General features: G+C 46.4%; 1 protein-coding gene across 1 annotated transcript in view; it reads left to right on the top strand.

The window, feature by feature from the left end:
• The window catches only part of SLC7A8 (solute carrier family 7 member 8), a 50,943-nt gene that overhangs the window by 10,932 nt on the left and 23,882 nt on the right, over positions 1-16,129 (top strand). The window contains exons 2-3 of the mRNA XM_026486427.4: positions 5,527-5,731; positions 6,648-6,799. Coding sequence (XP_026342212.1) covers positions 5,527-5,731; positions 6,648-6,799 — 357 coding nt within the window. The remainder of the gene's footprint in view (positions 1-5,526; positions 5,732-6,647; positions 6,800-16,129) is intronic.

Here is a 16,129-nt window from a genome sequence, read left to right as displayed (position 1 = left end):
TCTGCAGTGCTGTTTTGGAGCCAAGCTTCTGTTCTTCTTTTTCTTCTAGAGATGGACTCTGTTCTTACTGCTGTGAAGTCTAGCAGTTCCTTATATTTGCTAGCATTTCATAGATTAGAAAGTGTTCCCACACGTATGTGATCTCCCATGATCCCCACAACAACCCTGTGTGGTCATCAGGGCAGGAACAATTATTCCATTCAGCAGGTGAAGGAAGGGACTGTCAGAAAAATTCAGGTCACACGGCTTGTGGGTGGCAAAGCAAGGAATCAATGGCTCCCCCAACTCTGAGCCTAGTGCCCTCTTCAGTTTTCAGTAAGGGATCCAAAACAGTGGAGTCCTGCAGCACCTTCCACATCTCTGTTCTGCTCAGGATGGCAACTCCAAAGGGCACGGGTCAGAGTCTTAACCTGCTGTCACTCTGATGTAGCTATTTGTACAGTCCTGATGGGAAAGTGTATACAGGGTAAGACGCATGGTGAGCTTCCTGCCATGAGAATCAAAGCCCCCAACATACCAGACCCTGCTTCCATCCTTCCCCCAGTCCTGAAAATCTTGAGATCTTCTTGGCCACTTGAAGGAAGAAGCATAAAGAAAGTTGACCTTAGTGACACCTGGGTGGCTCAGCTGGTTAAGAGTCTGCCTTTTGCTCAGGTCCTGATCCCAGGGTCCTGGGATTGAGCCCCAAGTTGGGCTCCCTGGTCAGTGGAAAGTCTGTTTATCCCTCTCCCTCTGCCCCGCCCCCCACCACTCATGCTCTCTCTCTTTCAAATAAATAAATAAAATCTTTAAAAAAAAAAAAGGGAAAAAAAAGAAAGTTCACCTTGCTTTTTTCTAAACATCATGGAAATGGACAGAACCTCCAAGCCCCAGGAGGAGCTCTGACTAGACTCTACGATTAGCATTAGTTATTAAGGAAGGCCAAAACCTTTTGTATCAGAGGGTCTGTTGGGCATTAGAAGTCTGTAAATCCATGCCCTAGGAAATTCTTTGATGCCTACAGCATTCTAGTGTGGACAAGCCTGGATGTGAGTAAGGCCTTAATAACAGTCACATGGGTATTGGCCCACAAGTAGGGAAGTCAGTGGTTATTCATGGCAAACATGGATTTTCTTAATTCCAACATTTTTCTAGTGAGGACTTGCCCACGGATACAACTTGGCCCCTTTTTTAATGGAGTGGTTTGCTTGGCTTTTCTTTGACAGAAGAAGCCAAGCTGGGCCTCATTGTCCAGGCATCCTAGGACCCCTTTTTTACTAAAGAAGATCTATGCGATAAGATGATTATTTTACTAATTGGGGTGGCTGAGAGGGAGGATTGAAACCTTGGCTACTCCAGATGGATGGGCATCTCATTCTTGAATAGTTTTATAGACAAGAAGTCTAAGAGTAAAACAATGGAGAAAAACATCCCCACAGTAATCAACTTTCTTCCAGCCTCTCAAGAAAGTTTCATAGTCAAGATAGAAAAGATCTTTCCTACTTCTCCTTTTTCAAAGCCACTCCAGAAAAACCTCATTTGGACAGGGTCCAAGTGTAAAAGTCCTGTTGTGCAATTTCTAGAGGAGAGGCCATGTGGAGTAGTGGAGGGAACCCAGGCCGGGAGTCCAAGGACTTGGCCTCTAGTCCAGGCCTTGCTGCCTATGCAGTATGTGACTTTGGTCAAGTCTCCTCACCTCTCTAAAACTCAGTCTTAGTGAAGGTAAATAGTGATGATAACACCCACCCTATGCCCCTAAGAAAGTAGTTCCAAGAATCAAATAAAGTAACAATTGTGAACACTTTGAAAATCACCATTGAAGGTGATGTGGCAGAAGGAAGGAATCAGATCTGTGTTGCAGGTCCTTAATAAGCATCTTCTCACAATAAGCATCATCTTAGTAAAACTGACTATTCCCTGGGAAAAGCTTGAGGCTACAACAAAAGATTTAGGTTGTAATCAGTTACTACTAACTTACTCTGTGGTTTAGGCAAATAACTACCTCTCTGTGTCTCAGTTTCTTCATCCATAAAATAGGGATGGTAATACCTCCCTCATTTTTTCATATTTGGAAAATTGAAATAATAGTTGCCCTATTTTCTTCCCCTATAAATTGGTGATGATAGGGGCGCCTGGGTGGCTCAGTCGGTTAAGTGTCTGACTTTGGCTCCGGTCATGATCTCAGAGTCCTGGGATGGAGCCCCGCATTGGGCTCCCCACTCCCTGGGGAGTCTGCTTGTCCCTCTGCTCCTCCTCCCCACCCCCCACTCATATTCTGTCTCTCTCAAATAAAAAAAATCTTAAAAAAAAATTGGAGATGGTAATAATAACCAGATTACTCTCTTCAGCAGTGAAATAAATGGATTGCTTTATTCATTTGCCTACAATACATACTTGACATACTTCATAGGATTTGGAGGTTCCAAAGAAACACTTATATTGCTCCGTGGAGATAAGCTCTAGTTGGATGTCTGACATCATTCATTCAGTAAACATTTATCGAGTGTCTACTGTGTGACACTTTGCAGGTGAAGGGAAGCAATAGAGTCCCTGCTGTCATGAATCTTATAAGTCCAGTGGGAGAGAGAAATAGTAATCAAATAATCACACTAAGATTGTAGATAGTAGGCATTACTTTTGAGTAAATGTAATGTGAATGTTCTTTCGGCTATGTGTGACATTCCTCCCCCGGCAGAAGCTCCAGAGTCCACTAAGGTGGAGGAAATGTTATCTGATTCTGGTTTTCTAGGTAGCAGCTTCCTAGAATCAGAGAGAGACATTCCTCTCCTTCCTGTTCTGTAGCCCTCTTGTTTTGGCTAGGATTTTATATATATATATATATATATATATATATATATATATATATATATATGGCAATATATATATATTACCTTATTAATTTTAGTTTGGTCACAATTAAGATTGCAGGGCGAGGGGTAGAAACCAATTTTTATAAAATGAAGATTCTTGTCCCAATGTCAGCCTATTACAAACCTCACCATCACTCCAGCAGCTCCACGGAAGGACATATTATGGAGAATAAGGGGAGGCAGTAAGTGATCAGACCCTGCAAATGGCTGTTGGTGTTGCACATCCCATCTTCCAGCAGCTGCCTCCACCTGCAGTGAGGAAAGGAGCACACACTCTGGAAATGCCAGAACAAAAGCTGGAGAACAGAAGTGCTTCTTGATCCCCACTGTGGTATTTGTTTTCCAAGAATCCTTAGTGGAACACTGACACTTCATTCCTGAGAAGACAGGATCTCTTCAATGACATTCACCCCTACTTCCTCCCTGTGACAGCCGTTCCTGGCTCCGAGAAATACCTAGCTGTTTCCCCACCACCTCCCTTTTCAGTACCTTGCAGACCAAAGTCAAACCTTGTTTTTCTCCTACATTGATCGTTTTTCTAACCCCTTGAACTAGTTTTATAATCTAGGTGTGTTACTCTCTTCATGGCTGCCTTTGAAATGCCCTACAAATTACTCTTCTGATAAATTCCTGCTAGACAAGGAGTTTATTATCACCTTTTGCACTGTTAGCAACCTCGTCTCCAGTTCTCAGCTTCTGGCACTTGGTATCTTCCAGGGGACAGCAGCACGTTTCGCTTGGCAGGTTAAGGGTCACCTGCCAGGGTAACTGTGTCCTGAGTCCTGGCACACCACCAGAAGGCCTCATAGTCTCCAGTAGCCCAACCTTCATGCAAAGCACACATGGAGACTGGTGGAGGAAAGAGGGCGGCTGAAATAGGTCCTCTTGTTCCTATCATAGGACTTTAAATAAATGTACAAGAAAAGGAAAAACCTTTAAGAACTGGTGGGGCCCAGAATCTCATTTTTCTCTCTCTCTTTGCCTGATGTTTAGATCACAAAGTTGAACGTGAGGGGTTGTTTCTTCCTTTATCATCTCTATATGCAGCCCAGGTCTGGTGGGATAGACTACCTGCATAGAAGGAAGGCAAGTTTGAGACAAGTGTGCTTCCTTTCCGGCTGCATCCAGCCGCAGATCCTGTATGTCAGTCTCATGGTTGCCGCTCTTCCTCCTGCCTAGACCGCTTCCCTCTCCCGTTCGTTATCTCACGCTGCAGTTTTTTTAGTGTGAAAAGCTTATTCTGTATCCCAGAGGAATAAAATGTGTTGCTTTTAGAAGGTGAATAGTCTCTTCTTGTCCCCTTTGACCGAAATAACTGATGCATGGCCTGGGATTAAATACCAAATTTTGATTTAGAAGTAAAAGTTTCAGGACTGGATTGAGGTTGAGTTATGCAAGTTGAGATCGGAAAGTCATTTTGAAAGTTGAGTGTAAATCCTCTATCCTGCATTTTGTTCAGCCCAGGTCTGGTTCCAAACCCCTTAAGAGAGGCGGTGGGAATTTAAGATGTCCTCAGAACACTGTCAAACCAAGCTGGCCTCATAATACTCCCGTTCTGCATTTCCACCTGGATCCATTTAGTCTCTGCTTCTTCCCTCAGACTTTTCGTAGTACAGCTGGGTGCTCTGATCACCACCTTGAATTACAGAAAGTAGAGGAAAGCTTGGGAAGGAACATGTCAGGAGCTGCCCCCACTGTCTTACTCCTCCCCTGCCCAACACACCCGTCCCAATAGCCAACCATTCAGTCCTTGCTGCCAGCCTCATCTCTCAGGAGAAAGCCAGCCTCTTGCACACAGAAGCAGAAATAGATTAGTGGAAAGCGCGCTGGATTAAGCATCAGGAGACTGACTTCTAGATCCAATTTTACCCATCAGTAGCTGTGGAATTTGGAAAAAGCATTTAACCCCTCTGTATCTTAGCCTCTTTGCAAAACAGAGAGAGAAATACCTGTTCCTCCTCCTCTTCCCGTACTTTGTAAGGTGGTTGTGAGAGTCACATGAAGCAATGGAGGGGACGACCTTTCAAGAATATAGTGCTAAACCTTTGCATGTATTGCACTTCTACAAACCATTTTGTAGGACTAGGGCTGTTTTTATAGGGTTATTTCATGTTCCTCATCAAGGGTGGGGCTGTCCTGTCTGGGGTGAAAGCCAGCCTCCAGGAGTGCTGTCGATGCTCATAGGTCTTAAAAACCCCCAGTCATGGGGTATGACCACAATCTATCCAAAACGTATTGCCCTGAGGCTTACTTTTGAAGCTTTCTACCCTGCAGACTGTCTCTGAGAACAGCCTGCTTTTCCAGTCCTGCCATTTCCAGTTAGTCTTAAGACCTTTGTTACCTCGGGTGGACCATGGTACAGCCCAGTGAGAGGGTCTTAAGGTTCAATACCCCAGCCACCGCTTACTACCATGTGGACTTGGGCAATACACTTGGTATCACTAAGACTCAGTTTCCTCCTCTGTAAAATGGGAGAAATGATATCTGACCCTGTAGAGGTGTCCTGAGGACTAAAGGAGACATGTAAATTATTACTAGACACACCTGCCTGAGGTGATTTATGCATTCCAAAGGCATTTTAGAATCAAACCAGAGATGAGACCACTCCTGTGAATGCCAGTCCTGTCAATTGTGCTGACTCCACTGTCTCCCCCGGCAACCTTGGTGCCTCATGCAGGGAACATCATTGGCTCTGGAATCTTCGTCTCGCCGAAAGGTGTGCTGGAAAACGCCGGCTCTGTGGGCCTCGCTCTCATTGTCTGGATTGTGACTGGTGTCATCACAGCCGTGGGAGCCCTGTGCTATGCTGAGCTTGGGGTCACCATCCCCAAATCTGGAGGTGACTACTCCTACGTCAAGGACATCTTTGGAGGACTGGCTGGGTAAGAGGATCTGTGGAGGCCTGGGTGGTCTAGAAGCTGAGGCCAGTGGTTTCCGGTGTGCCAAGGAGAGCTAGAGAATAGGATTCCTCTTTGCCTCCCTGTCATGGTTGTTAGTGTAGCTATGTGTCCCCTTGATTCTCCTGAGGGTGGCAGAAGAAACAGGTTATACTTTTTACCTCTCTGTTGATCTCAGTGGGCAAGATTCTATGGGTGACAGCAAACAGAACTTTATGACAACTCTGACCATAGACTCTCAGGGAAAGCATATCACAAAACAAAGCCCTCTTATCTTGACAAATCAGAGTGACCACCTAAGAAACAGGGTACCCTCTTCTCACATGACCAAGGATGATACCTTCCTGCAGGGCCAGGCCCTGATCTTGAGTTTCCTCAGCCTCTGCGGCCCTGCGACTGAGGAGCTGAGACCTCACCAAGGGGCCAAGGATGTGGAGGGCACTTCCCCCTCACAACCCCACTCAGTGCTGCCCCTGGCAGTTGCTGAAGTGGCCACACCTTAAGCATGTCCTGGCTGTCAGAATTCTTGGGTTGCCAATTTTATTTTCCACCGCTGGAAGTTGGGGGCCAGAGCATAGGGAAGGGATGGTAAAAGGAGAGGAGGGAGAGAAGGAATGCCAAGACATGTGTCATACTAGTAGACACTTCGTCCCTCATCGTCAAACCACTGTATTGTCATTGCGGAGGGCCGGCTGTTTGGTTGAGCAGGGGCTGGGCTGCTCAGCATCCCGGAAAAAAAAAAGAGCAAACGCACCCCTTTAGCCCACCCACCTCTCCTAACGCCGCCCAGTGACATGCCCAGGCTTCCCCCCATGACTCATGAATCCCTGCCATGCATGTTGGCGGGGGTGGGGGTCTCCGCAGCTGTCTTGGGTCAAGTTCTGTCCTGTTCCCCCTTCAGGTTCCTGAGGCTATGGATTGCGGTGCTGGTGATCTACCCCACCAACCAGGCTGTTATCGCCCTCACCTTCTCCAACTATGTGCTGCAGCCGCTCTTCCCCACCTGCTTCCCCCCAGAGTCTGGCCTTCGACTCCTGGCTGCCATCTGCTTATGTAAGTGCCATCTGGGCCTTGCTCTCAGGATGGCCTTTTTTGGCCTTCCTGGCGGTCCCATCTCTCCAATTCTCCTCCCTCTCCCTCTTTTCTTTCCTTCCCTCCTTTATTTTTCCCCCATTACTTTCCTACATGGGTGCTTGGATGAATTGATTCTGAATAATTAGCTGGTGTTAAAAAAAAAAAAGAAGAAGAAGAGGAAGAAATGCTCTGGATAGGTAGCTACTCAGAGGCACAGTAATTTTCACCAGAAGGCTCTTTACATCACACACAGCACTTTCATCTATTCTATCTGATCTGAGCCTCATGACAAATCCATGAGGTAAGCAGGGCCAGTATTATCACTTTTCTAGAGCAGATAAGGAAAGGAGCCAGGCAAGTGACATACCCAAGGTGGCAGGCCCTGAGTGGAGCCCAGGTCTCCTGATTCCTTCTCTTTCCAGCACGTACATACAGCGTACACTGTGCTGGAGGCTCCCTGCTGCTCGCAGGAAGATTTTTCTGGCTTCGTCCACCTCTACCTCAACCTGCCAGCTCACATCTTAAAACTCTTTGGGAGGAGAGTGTAAAGCTGTGAGTTGGGAGAAAATAATGCATTGTCTGTGGTCCCCACCCCGCTTGATACGTTTCCTGCCTAACTGGGGAGAAAAACTATACAGACAGGTTCTGTGGTGAGAAGTCAGTTGCAGTAAAAATTCAGAGAAGGGGGAAGGATGTCTGTGAGCTGGAATAGGTTAGAGATTTGTTGTAGAGAAGTTCTGCAACTCGTATTTTTAGGAATTCTCAGGGATCTCAGTGGATTGGGGTATTTTATATCTTTAAACCAAAAACTAATTTCTTTTTTTTTTTAGATTTATTTCTTTATTTTGGGGGGGAGGGGCAGACAAGCAGACTCCCTGCTGAGTGGGGAGGCTCACAAGGGGCTGGATCCCAGGACCCTGAGTTCATGACCTGAGCCGAAATCAAGAGTTGGACACTTTTTTTTTTTTTTTAATTTTACCTATCTTTTCTTTCTTTTTTTTTTTTTTTTAAGATTTTATTTATTTATTCGACAGAGACAGAGACAGCCAGCGAGAGAGGGAACACAAGCAGGGGGAGTGGGAGAGGAAGAAGCAGGCTCATAGTGAAGGAGCCTGATGTGGGGCTCGATCCCATAACGCCGGGATCACGCCCTGAGCCGAAGGCAGGTGCTTAACCACTGTGCCACCCAGGCGCCCCAAGAGTTGGACACTTAACCGACTGAGCCCTCCAGGCGCCCCCCACAAAACTAATTTCTAAAGTAAATATTTGGATTTTTTTCAAAGGCTCCACTTTTGGAGTTAACATGATCCCTGCCCTACCATACCTTTCAACACACATACACTTAGCTGAGGGCAGTGACCATCCAGGCCACACCCTTTCCCAGGTCTTCTTTCCTTCTGTCATGCTGGTGGGAGGGGGGGGAGGGGTCACTTGCCCACCCCAAAGTGTCTCACAGGGCAGCCAGCTGGGATCCAAGGAGTAGTCTCCTTGGCAAGTGTGACCTCTTTGGCAATGATATTCAGCTCTGGGGTAGACCCCTGCCATCCAGACAGGTGGTGCTATGGGGCCAAGAGACTTGTTTGGGCTGTATTCCTTGTGCTCTGTCAGTCCTGCTTATGGCCCTGGAGCCAAAGGAATGTGGGCTCCAGAACCAGATTGCCTGAGGCTGTATCTCTGCACCACTTTCTAATTGTGGCAAGGGCTTGGCAGAGTTCTGCACCCCACCCCACTGTGAGATGCAGGTTGTAATCCTGCCTGCACAGGAGGTCATGGTTGCAAGGATTGCATGAAACAACATAGGGTCTTAGCACAGGGTCATGTAGTCACTGAGGGTGGTCACTGAGGGTAGTCACTCAGTCCTTGCTTGCTAGCTGGATCCAGAGCTGGGAGGGAGAGGTGTGGGGAGGGGCGTGGGAATGCAGGAAGAGTTGCTGTTTCTGCCATCAGCCAGGTTAATGAGGGTGGGAAGGGGGACCCTGTAAGTGCTGGCCACTGCTATTTCAGTGTCTCGTGCATGCAGACTCGGCTTCCGTTTTCCTGCTGATACTGCTGAAGTGGCTCAGACAAGAGGCCACCCTTACTCTCCAATGAGAAATTAAGAACCCCAAGACTGGTCACCAAGGAGAGAAACCAGGCCATAGGGTAGAGTTCCCTGGACAGCTGACCCTACAACTTCCTTTGCCTTCCCCCAACCTGCCAAGGGTAGGTGAGCCCTGTGCAAAGACCCTCTATAGTAATACACCCCCATAGATGTCCCCTCAGGACAGGAGATTAGGACTGTCTCCTGCCTCTGCAGAAAGACGGGTTTGTATGCTGTCCCCTCTACAGCCCACCTCTCACCTTGACACTGCTAGCACCAAGCGAGGGAGGAATTTAGAACCTCTGATGACGGGGCGCCTGGGTGGCTCAGGGGCGCCTGGGTGGTTCAGTCGTTAAGCGTCTGCCTTCGGCTCAGGGCGTGATCCCGGCATTCTGGGATTGAGCCCCACATCAGGCTCCTATGCTGGGAGCCTGCTTCTTCCTCTCCCACTCCCCCTGCCTGTGTTCCCTCTCTCACTGGCTCTCTCTCTCTGTCAAATAAATAAATAAAAAGCTTTAAAAAAAAAAAAAAAAAGAACCTCTGATGACAACATGACAAAGTCCTCTCCTCTCCAAATTCCTGCCATCCAAGGTTCAATAAAGCTTATCTGGCTTGTCCTCTGCCTCCTGAGTAGAACTGCAAGGAGGTTATCTCAAACTTAACGTTGGTCAGTCCTGTCCTCCAGAGACAGGAATTTTTCAGTGCCCTTGACATAGGTATTCAAGTATTTTTTCACCTTCGTCAGGAGAAAAATCTTCCTAAACCCAAACTTATTTCTTCTTATTCCTTTTGGAGGGATTGAAAAACAGCTCCTCACCTCAGCCCATGTGCCACTCCCTTCCCCCCAGACATGAAGGCCATGTGGAGCCCACGACCCCTCTCCCTGCAGGGGTGTAGGTGCGGATGTAGCCACATGCTCACATTTTCTCACCAAAAACTCCCAGCTGCTTCGTGTCTGTGCGAAGAAAGGTTCTGTTTTCTGGTTGTTGAATACTTTTTTTTTTTTTGGAACCCATTTTACAGGCCCCTCAAATGATCTCTTAAGGTGTCCAGTGAAGGGGCGCCTGGGTGGCTCAGTCAGTTCAGCGTCTGCCTTCGGCTCAGGTCATGATCCCAGGATCCTGGGATGGAGCCCCTCATCGGGCTCCCTGCTCAGCGGGGAGTCTGCTTCTCCCTCTCCCTCTGCCCCTCCTTGCTACCCCCCACCCCCTCACCCCCACTCATGCTCTATCGCTCTCACTCTCAGATAAATAAATAAAATCTTTAAAAAAAGTAAAAAGGTATCCAGTGAAATAGGAACCAAACAGTCTGGAAGGCTTGATGGGTGCTACTTCCCATTTTTAAATGCTGTTACCTTTTTTTCCAGCCACCCTGTCCTCTTAGCAGGTGCCAGGCCAGCCGGCTGTGTGAAAATAGGCCTGGTGTTCTTTGGCAGAAGAGCCAAGAGTGGCCCAGTCCAGCTATATTTTTGAGAGAACCAGTGGAGAGCTTGGGCTTTTCTGAATGTATTTAAGCCAGAAGCTCTGCTTTCTGCTGTGTCATTTTGGCATGCCGAGGACAGGCTCGACCCACTGTCCCACTGTCGGATGAGAGGTTTTGAGGGAAAGGCCACCCTCTGTGGAGAGGTCACTGGTGTGTCATGGAGGGAGCTGGAGGACAGGGCGGGGAGCCCAGCAGGGAGAGCTGTGTGGCAAAGCCCCTGCCTGGCGTTGGCTGTGGGAGGGAGGAGATGAGGTCAAGTCTGGTTCTGTGGTGGGGCCCGAATACATCCGATGAAAGATAGTGGTGGGACAGCCAAATGGGGTGGAGAGGTGGAAAGAACCTGCTGGAACTGGCTTGCCTGCAAGGAGCCTTGGGGGGAGGGAGAAGGAACTGCAGATTGGGACCTGCTTATGCAACTGCAGCTGCCACTTTGAGTTACTCTATTATGTAGGTCAAAGCTGATTAGTCACTGCTGAGTCAGCAGAATAGCCCTAGCCACCAGGCAGTAAAAAAAGAATGTATTTTACATTTTAATTAAATGAAAAGCTTTCTCCCTTCTCCAGAGCAAGCATATTAGTGGGAGGAGGGACTGAGGAAAGAGGGGAATAGGAGGTGTTGAAACTTGGTTTTGGTGCCTTCCTCTGTGATTTGCTTGGAGTGTTTCTCTTTTCTTTCTTTCCCTTTTTACTACTTTGTAAATAAATGACTATATTGTTAGGTCAAAGATTCAAGTAATATATAAAGAGAGCCAACTGTGAAAGCTTCCCCTTATCTTCACCCCTCTCCCCTGCCCAGTAGCCCTGCTAACAGTGGATGGGTATCTTTCCAGTTCTAAAGAAAATGCATCCCTCCATGTGTGTGTCTGGGCATATACATATGGGTAGGTTATTTCTGCAGCTTACTGTTTTATCATTTAGCTATATCTTTTGGCTACTTCCTGAGTTTCTAGTTGTAAACAGAGTGGTCCCAGTGAAACTGAAGGAGCGTCCGGTGTTCTGGGGTCCCCCATTTGTGCTTCTTGCCCCCTTACTCTGGGTTTTCCTTCAGGATCTATTTGTCTCCCTGTCCTTGGGGCTGGGCCACCTTTCGCTCAGGCACCTCCTGGCCTCCTTCCTCTCTTCGGGGTCTGGGGTCATGTCCGGGATCTGAGGTAGAATTTTTTTCTTCTCATTCAAGTCTCCTCTTTCCCCTGAATGCCTGTACTAAAGAAGCTCCTTCTTTTCTCCCCCTGAGGGTATAAGAGTGCCCTGCATGCATTTCACAAGTAAAAAAAAAAAAAAAAAAAAAAAAAAAAAAACTTCTTATCTTGTTTTCTATCTTTCTACTAAGATTCCTAAGAGGCTGGTTTTTTAGGGCTTCAGATTACTCCTCCTCCTTTTTCTTCTTTTTTTCCTTCTTCTTTTTCTCCTCCTTCTCCTTTTTCTTCTCCCTTGAGCACTTTCGAAGGGAAAGGACTTTACTGTATATATGACTTTTAACCCTGAGTTGCTCTGCAATTCCTCTGTGGAAAGTTCCCAGGTCCGTGATGCAGGATGCTATGATCGATAAACCTGTGTGTTGTTTTGCAAGTCTCTTGCAAATTAATCCCTTGACATCAGAGGATTCTAGTCTTTCCTAACTTCTCTAAGTCCCTTAATCTCGGTTCATTTTCCTTTGAGGTTTCACATTCTCTAGCCCCAAATTTATCACCATGCACTAAACCTGTTGCTTCAGATGCCTGAGCAGCAATGCCTTCTTGCCCTCCTTAGCCCCCAGATTTCTTTGGGTGTCTCATAATCCTCGTATATATGAATCTGGACAAACATAGACCACCTACATTTGATTCCCATACATCCAAATCATCTCCTTCTCTGTACATCTTCTAGCTAGCCAGCATTTAAAATCTAAACACAATTGACCCTTGAATAATGCAGCAGTTAGGGGCGCTGACTCCCTGCACAATTGAAAATCCACATACAACTTTTGACTCCCCCAAAACTTAACTACTCTTAGCCTACTATACTGGAAGCCTTACCAAAAACATAAGCAGCCGATTAACACGTATTTTATATGTTGTATGTATAATATATACCATATTCTTACAATGAAGTAAGCTAAAAGTATTATTAAGAAAATCATAAGGAAGAGGGGCGTCTGGGTGGCGCAGTCATTAAGCGGCTGCCCTCGGCTCAGGGCGTGATCCCGGAGTCCTGGGATTGAGCCCCATGTCAGGCTCTTCTGCTGGGAGCCTGCTTCTTCCTCTCCCACTCCCCCTGCTTGTGTTCCCTCTCTCGCTGGCTGTCTCTCTCTGTCAAATAAGTAAATAAAATCTTAAAAAAAAAAAAGAAAATCATAAGGAAGAGAAAATACTTTTATAGTACTGTACTGTAGAAAATCCACATATAAGTAGACCTGGTCAGTTCAAACCCATGTTGTCCAAGGGTCAACTGCATATTGAAAAATCTCTTAATTTTTTACTGAGTGGTCAGTTTGACTAAAACCCCATTTTTCATTTTTATGATTCATAAAGACTAAAGTTATTTTGTAAGTGGCTTCCCAAGGAAAAAAGAAAGAAACTGCAAATCTATCAGTTAATCGCCAGATTGAGCTCCTACATTGAGTGGAGATAAGGCATTATTTATACAGAGTTTGGGAAGAGATTAAAGGCTAATGAAGAGATTGGTGTGCAAACAAATAATTACAATACAATGTGATGACAAAAGTGTTTGCAACACAGAGAAAGGTGCTTCAAAGTTGGGAGAGGAATGCTAGGGAAGGCTCCCAGATTGAGCCAAATCTTGCAAGGTAAATAGGTGGCTCTTGATAGGCATGAAATAGAACAGCCAGGTAGAGGAAAGGACACAAGCAAGACCTAGCGTCAAGACAGAAATGACCTGTTGGAGAAAAGCAAGTACTTTTGTGTGGAAAGCCCAGGAGAGTGACAGGAGATGAGGCTGAACAGGTGAGCAGAAGCCAGGTCTGGAAGGGTCCCATATATCATACAGGAGAGAGTAGGCCTCCTCCAAGACTCGGGAACCACTGGAGGATTTTGAGCAGAGGAGTAACATGATTAGGTTCACATCTGAGTGAAAAGAAGACTGTGACACTTAAAGCAGTGAGATGAGTTAGCAGGCTAAGCATTTGTGCAGGCCAGAGAAGTCCTGGCCTGAAATAAAAACAAAGTTACAAGGTGACAAAAACAAGATTTCAGAGTAGAATCAGCTGGACATGGTGATTGAGAGAGCAGTCTAGTTTATCTAGTATAAATCAAAATGAAACATCTCAACTGTCTAGCATTTACCATGAGCAGTCACAATGTGTTCTGCATTTCTGCCTTCCACTTCCCCCGCAAAGCCCCGGGGAGTCCTTAGCAAGTCTTTGGTTGGAAGTCTTCCTCAAGGTGGTCACCTCAGGTTCCTGTTCCAAAGCCTGCTGTAGAGTAGTACAGCTTAGAAAGGGGTTGAGACTCTTGGGATGCATTATATAAACGAGAATCTCAACACTTCGTTCATTCAACAAACATTTATTAAGTGCCCGTGATGTGCTAGATACTGTTTTTGGCACAGGAGATATAACAGTGAACCAAAAAACCCTCATTCTCATTTGCAGCAGCAGCAGGAAATGAAGCCTTAATCAGCATCTACTGAGTCTAGTCTTCTAGGTGCCACACAGGATGCAGAATCATTCGATCATTATCAAGTATCTGAGTGTCTGCTCCAGGAACTGTGTTAGGTATGAGGATACGTAGTCCCTGCACTAAGGAACCCATCTTCCACTGGATGATTCTGACAAGTACACAGGGCATTTCAGTTCTAAGTGGTAAATCCCCCAAGAGGACAATATCCAGACAGAGCTAAATATAACAGAAATGGGGGTAGGGACTGTGGTTGAGGAAAATCTTGGAGAAAATTACATATAAGTTGAGGAAAGTCTAGTTGGAGATAGCCAGACAGTATCCAGCGTGGAGAGGAAGATGGAATGGGATGGGGTGGGGAGAATGTTACAGCCGGCATTAACATGTGCCAATGTCTGGGGACAAGAAAGAACATGGCCCCCTGGGGGAACTCCAGGTAGTTCGGTATAGCCACAGCATAGACTAGAAGGTAGGAGATATAGATAGAGGTGAAGAGCCAGCCATGAAAGGGCTTTATGGGCAATGCTGGAAAGATTGGATTTTACCCTAAGAGCAATGGGAAGGCATTTTTAAAGGGTTTCTTTTTTTTTTTTTAAGATTTTTTTTTTTTTAAGATTTTATTTATTTATTCGACAGAGATAGAGACAGCCAGAGAGATAGGGAACAGAAGCAGGGGGAGTGGGAGAGGAAGAAGCAGGCTCATAGCGGAGGAGCCTGATGTGGGGCTCGATCCCATAACGCCGGGATCACGCCCTGAGCCGAAGGCAGACGCTTAACCGCTGTGCCACCCAGGCGCCCCTTTTTATTTTTATTTTTTTAAGATTTTATTTATTTATTTAACAGGGAGAGAGACAGCCAGCGAGAGAGGGAACACAAGCAGGCGGAGTGGGAGAGGAAGAAGCAGGCTCCCAGCAGAGCATGGGGCCCCATGTGGGGCTCGATCCCAGGACCCTGGGATCACACCCTGAGCCGAAGGCAGACACTTAACAACTGAGCCACCCAGGCGCCCCAATTAAAGGGTTTCAAACAGATAATTGATGTAATCATATTTACAATTTAGAAGACTCGTGGCTGCAAGGGTAAAGGATGAATTGGAGAGGGGAATAAGTTCAGAGACACGGAGACCAGGTACAGTGTGGTTACAGATATCCAGGATAGGGACGACAATGATGTGAATCCAGGGATGGAGCTGTGGAAATATACAGAAATAGATGTATTTGGCATTTACAAGGTAGAAATGGCAGGACCTGGTGATTAGGGTGATTAGGGAGTCAAGGATGGCACATTCGTGTTGGAATGCAGGTGAAATAAATCAAGGACAACACTGGATCATATTTTAATGCCTTGTCATTGGTGTGGTTCATAGTCAGTTGAGTTGGCCCCCAGCCTTCGCAACCCTTCCCATTCACTCTCAATTCTCAAGATCTGGTGCTGGGACTTGGAGAAGGCAGTCCAGGTGCTTTTGGCCTCCATGCCTGTAATGGCAGAGTGACCACCTGCTCTTCAGTGCCATTTGACCTCCTCCCTGCCCTATATGGCCTCTGGAGTATTCCTCGTGCCTATAGCCCTGGGAGTGAAGGCGTTTTTGTTATCCTCATTTTACATTTCCATAAGAGCAACCCAGTCTTGAGCTCTAAGAAGAACAAACCGTCGGTAAGTGCTTTATAGTTTATTTTTAATAGTAAACAGTTATAAATATCACAATGAATTCTAGAGTTTTATGGAGGTCTTCTTCTCTAGAGATGCATTGGTGATGGATGCTGCTGTCAATTGGTGTACATTGAGTTCTGTTCTCAGACCAGACTCTTTGTCCCACCAGCTACCTGAGAAGTCAGGGTCTTCTTTTTAGTTTCAGTATGCTTCAGTTGCTGGTCCAGATCATCTCCTCTTTCCTGGCTTTCCACACTGTCTCTTCTGGTCTCCAACTTTTACTCTCAGACTGGAGTTTGCTTTTCAAAGACTACACATAGCCAAGTCCTGGAAATTGGGGAATGAGGAGCTTGTTCCTGGGAATGTGTCTAGCCCTACTTGGGAGAATAATGAATGCGATTGAGGCTCCCTAAAAGAGAGTTTTCTAGTAGTTCAGCTTCCACCAGGAAGGAAATAACTCGCTAACTTTCTCGAACCAGTAGAA

This window comes from Ursus arctos, unplaced genomic scaffold, assembly GCF_023065955.2.
Source record: "Ursus arctos isolate Adak ecotype North America unplaced genomic scaffold, UrsArc2.0 scaffold_37, whole genome shotgun sequence".
NCBI classification, from domain to species: Eukaryota; Metazoa; Chordata; class Mammalia; order Carnivora; family Ursidae; genus Ursus; species Ursus arctos.
Note: the sequence above shows the minus strand (reverse complement) of the source record. Positions and strands in the feature narration are given on the sequence as shown.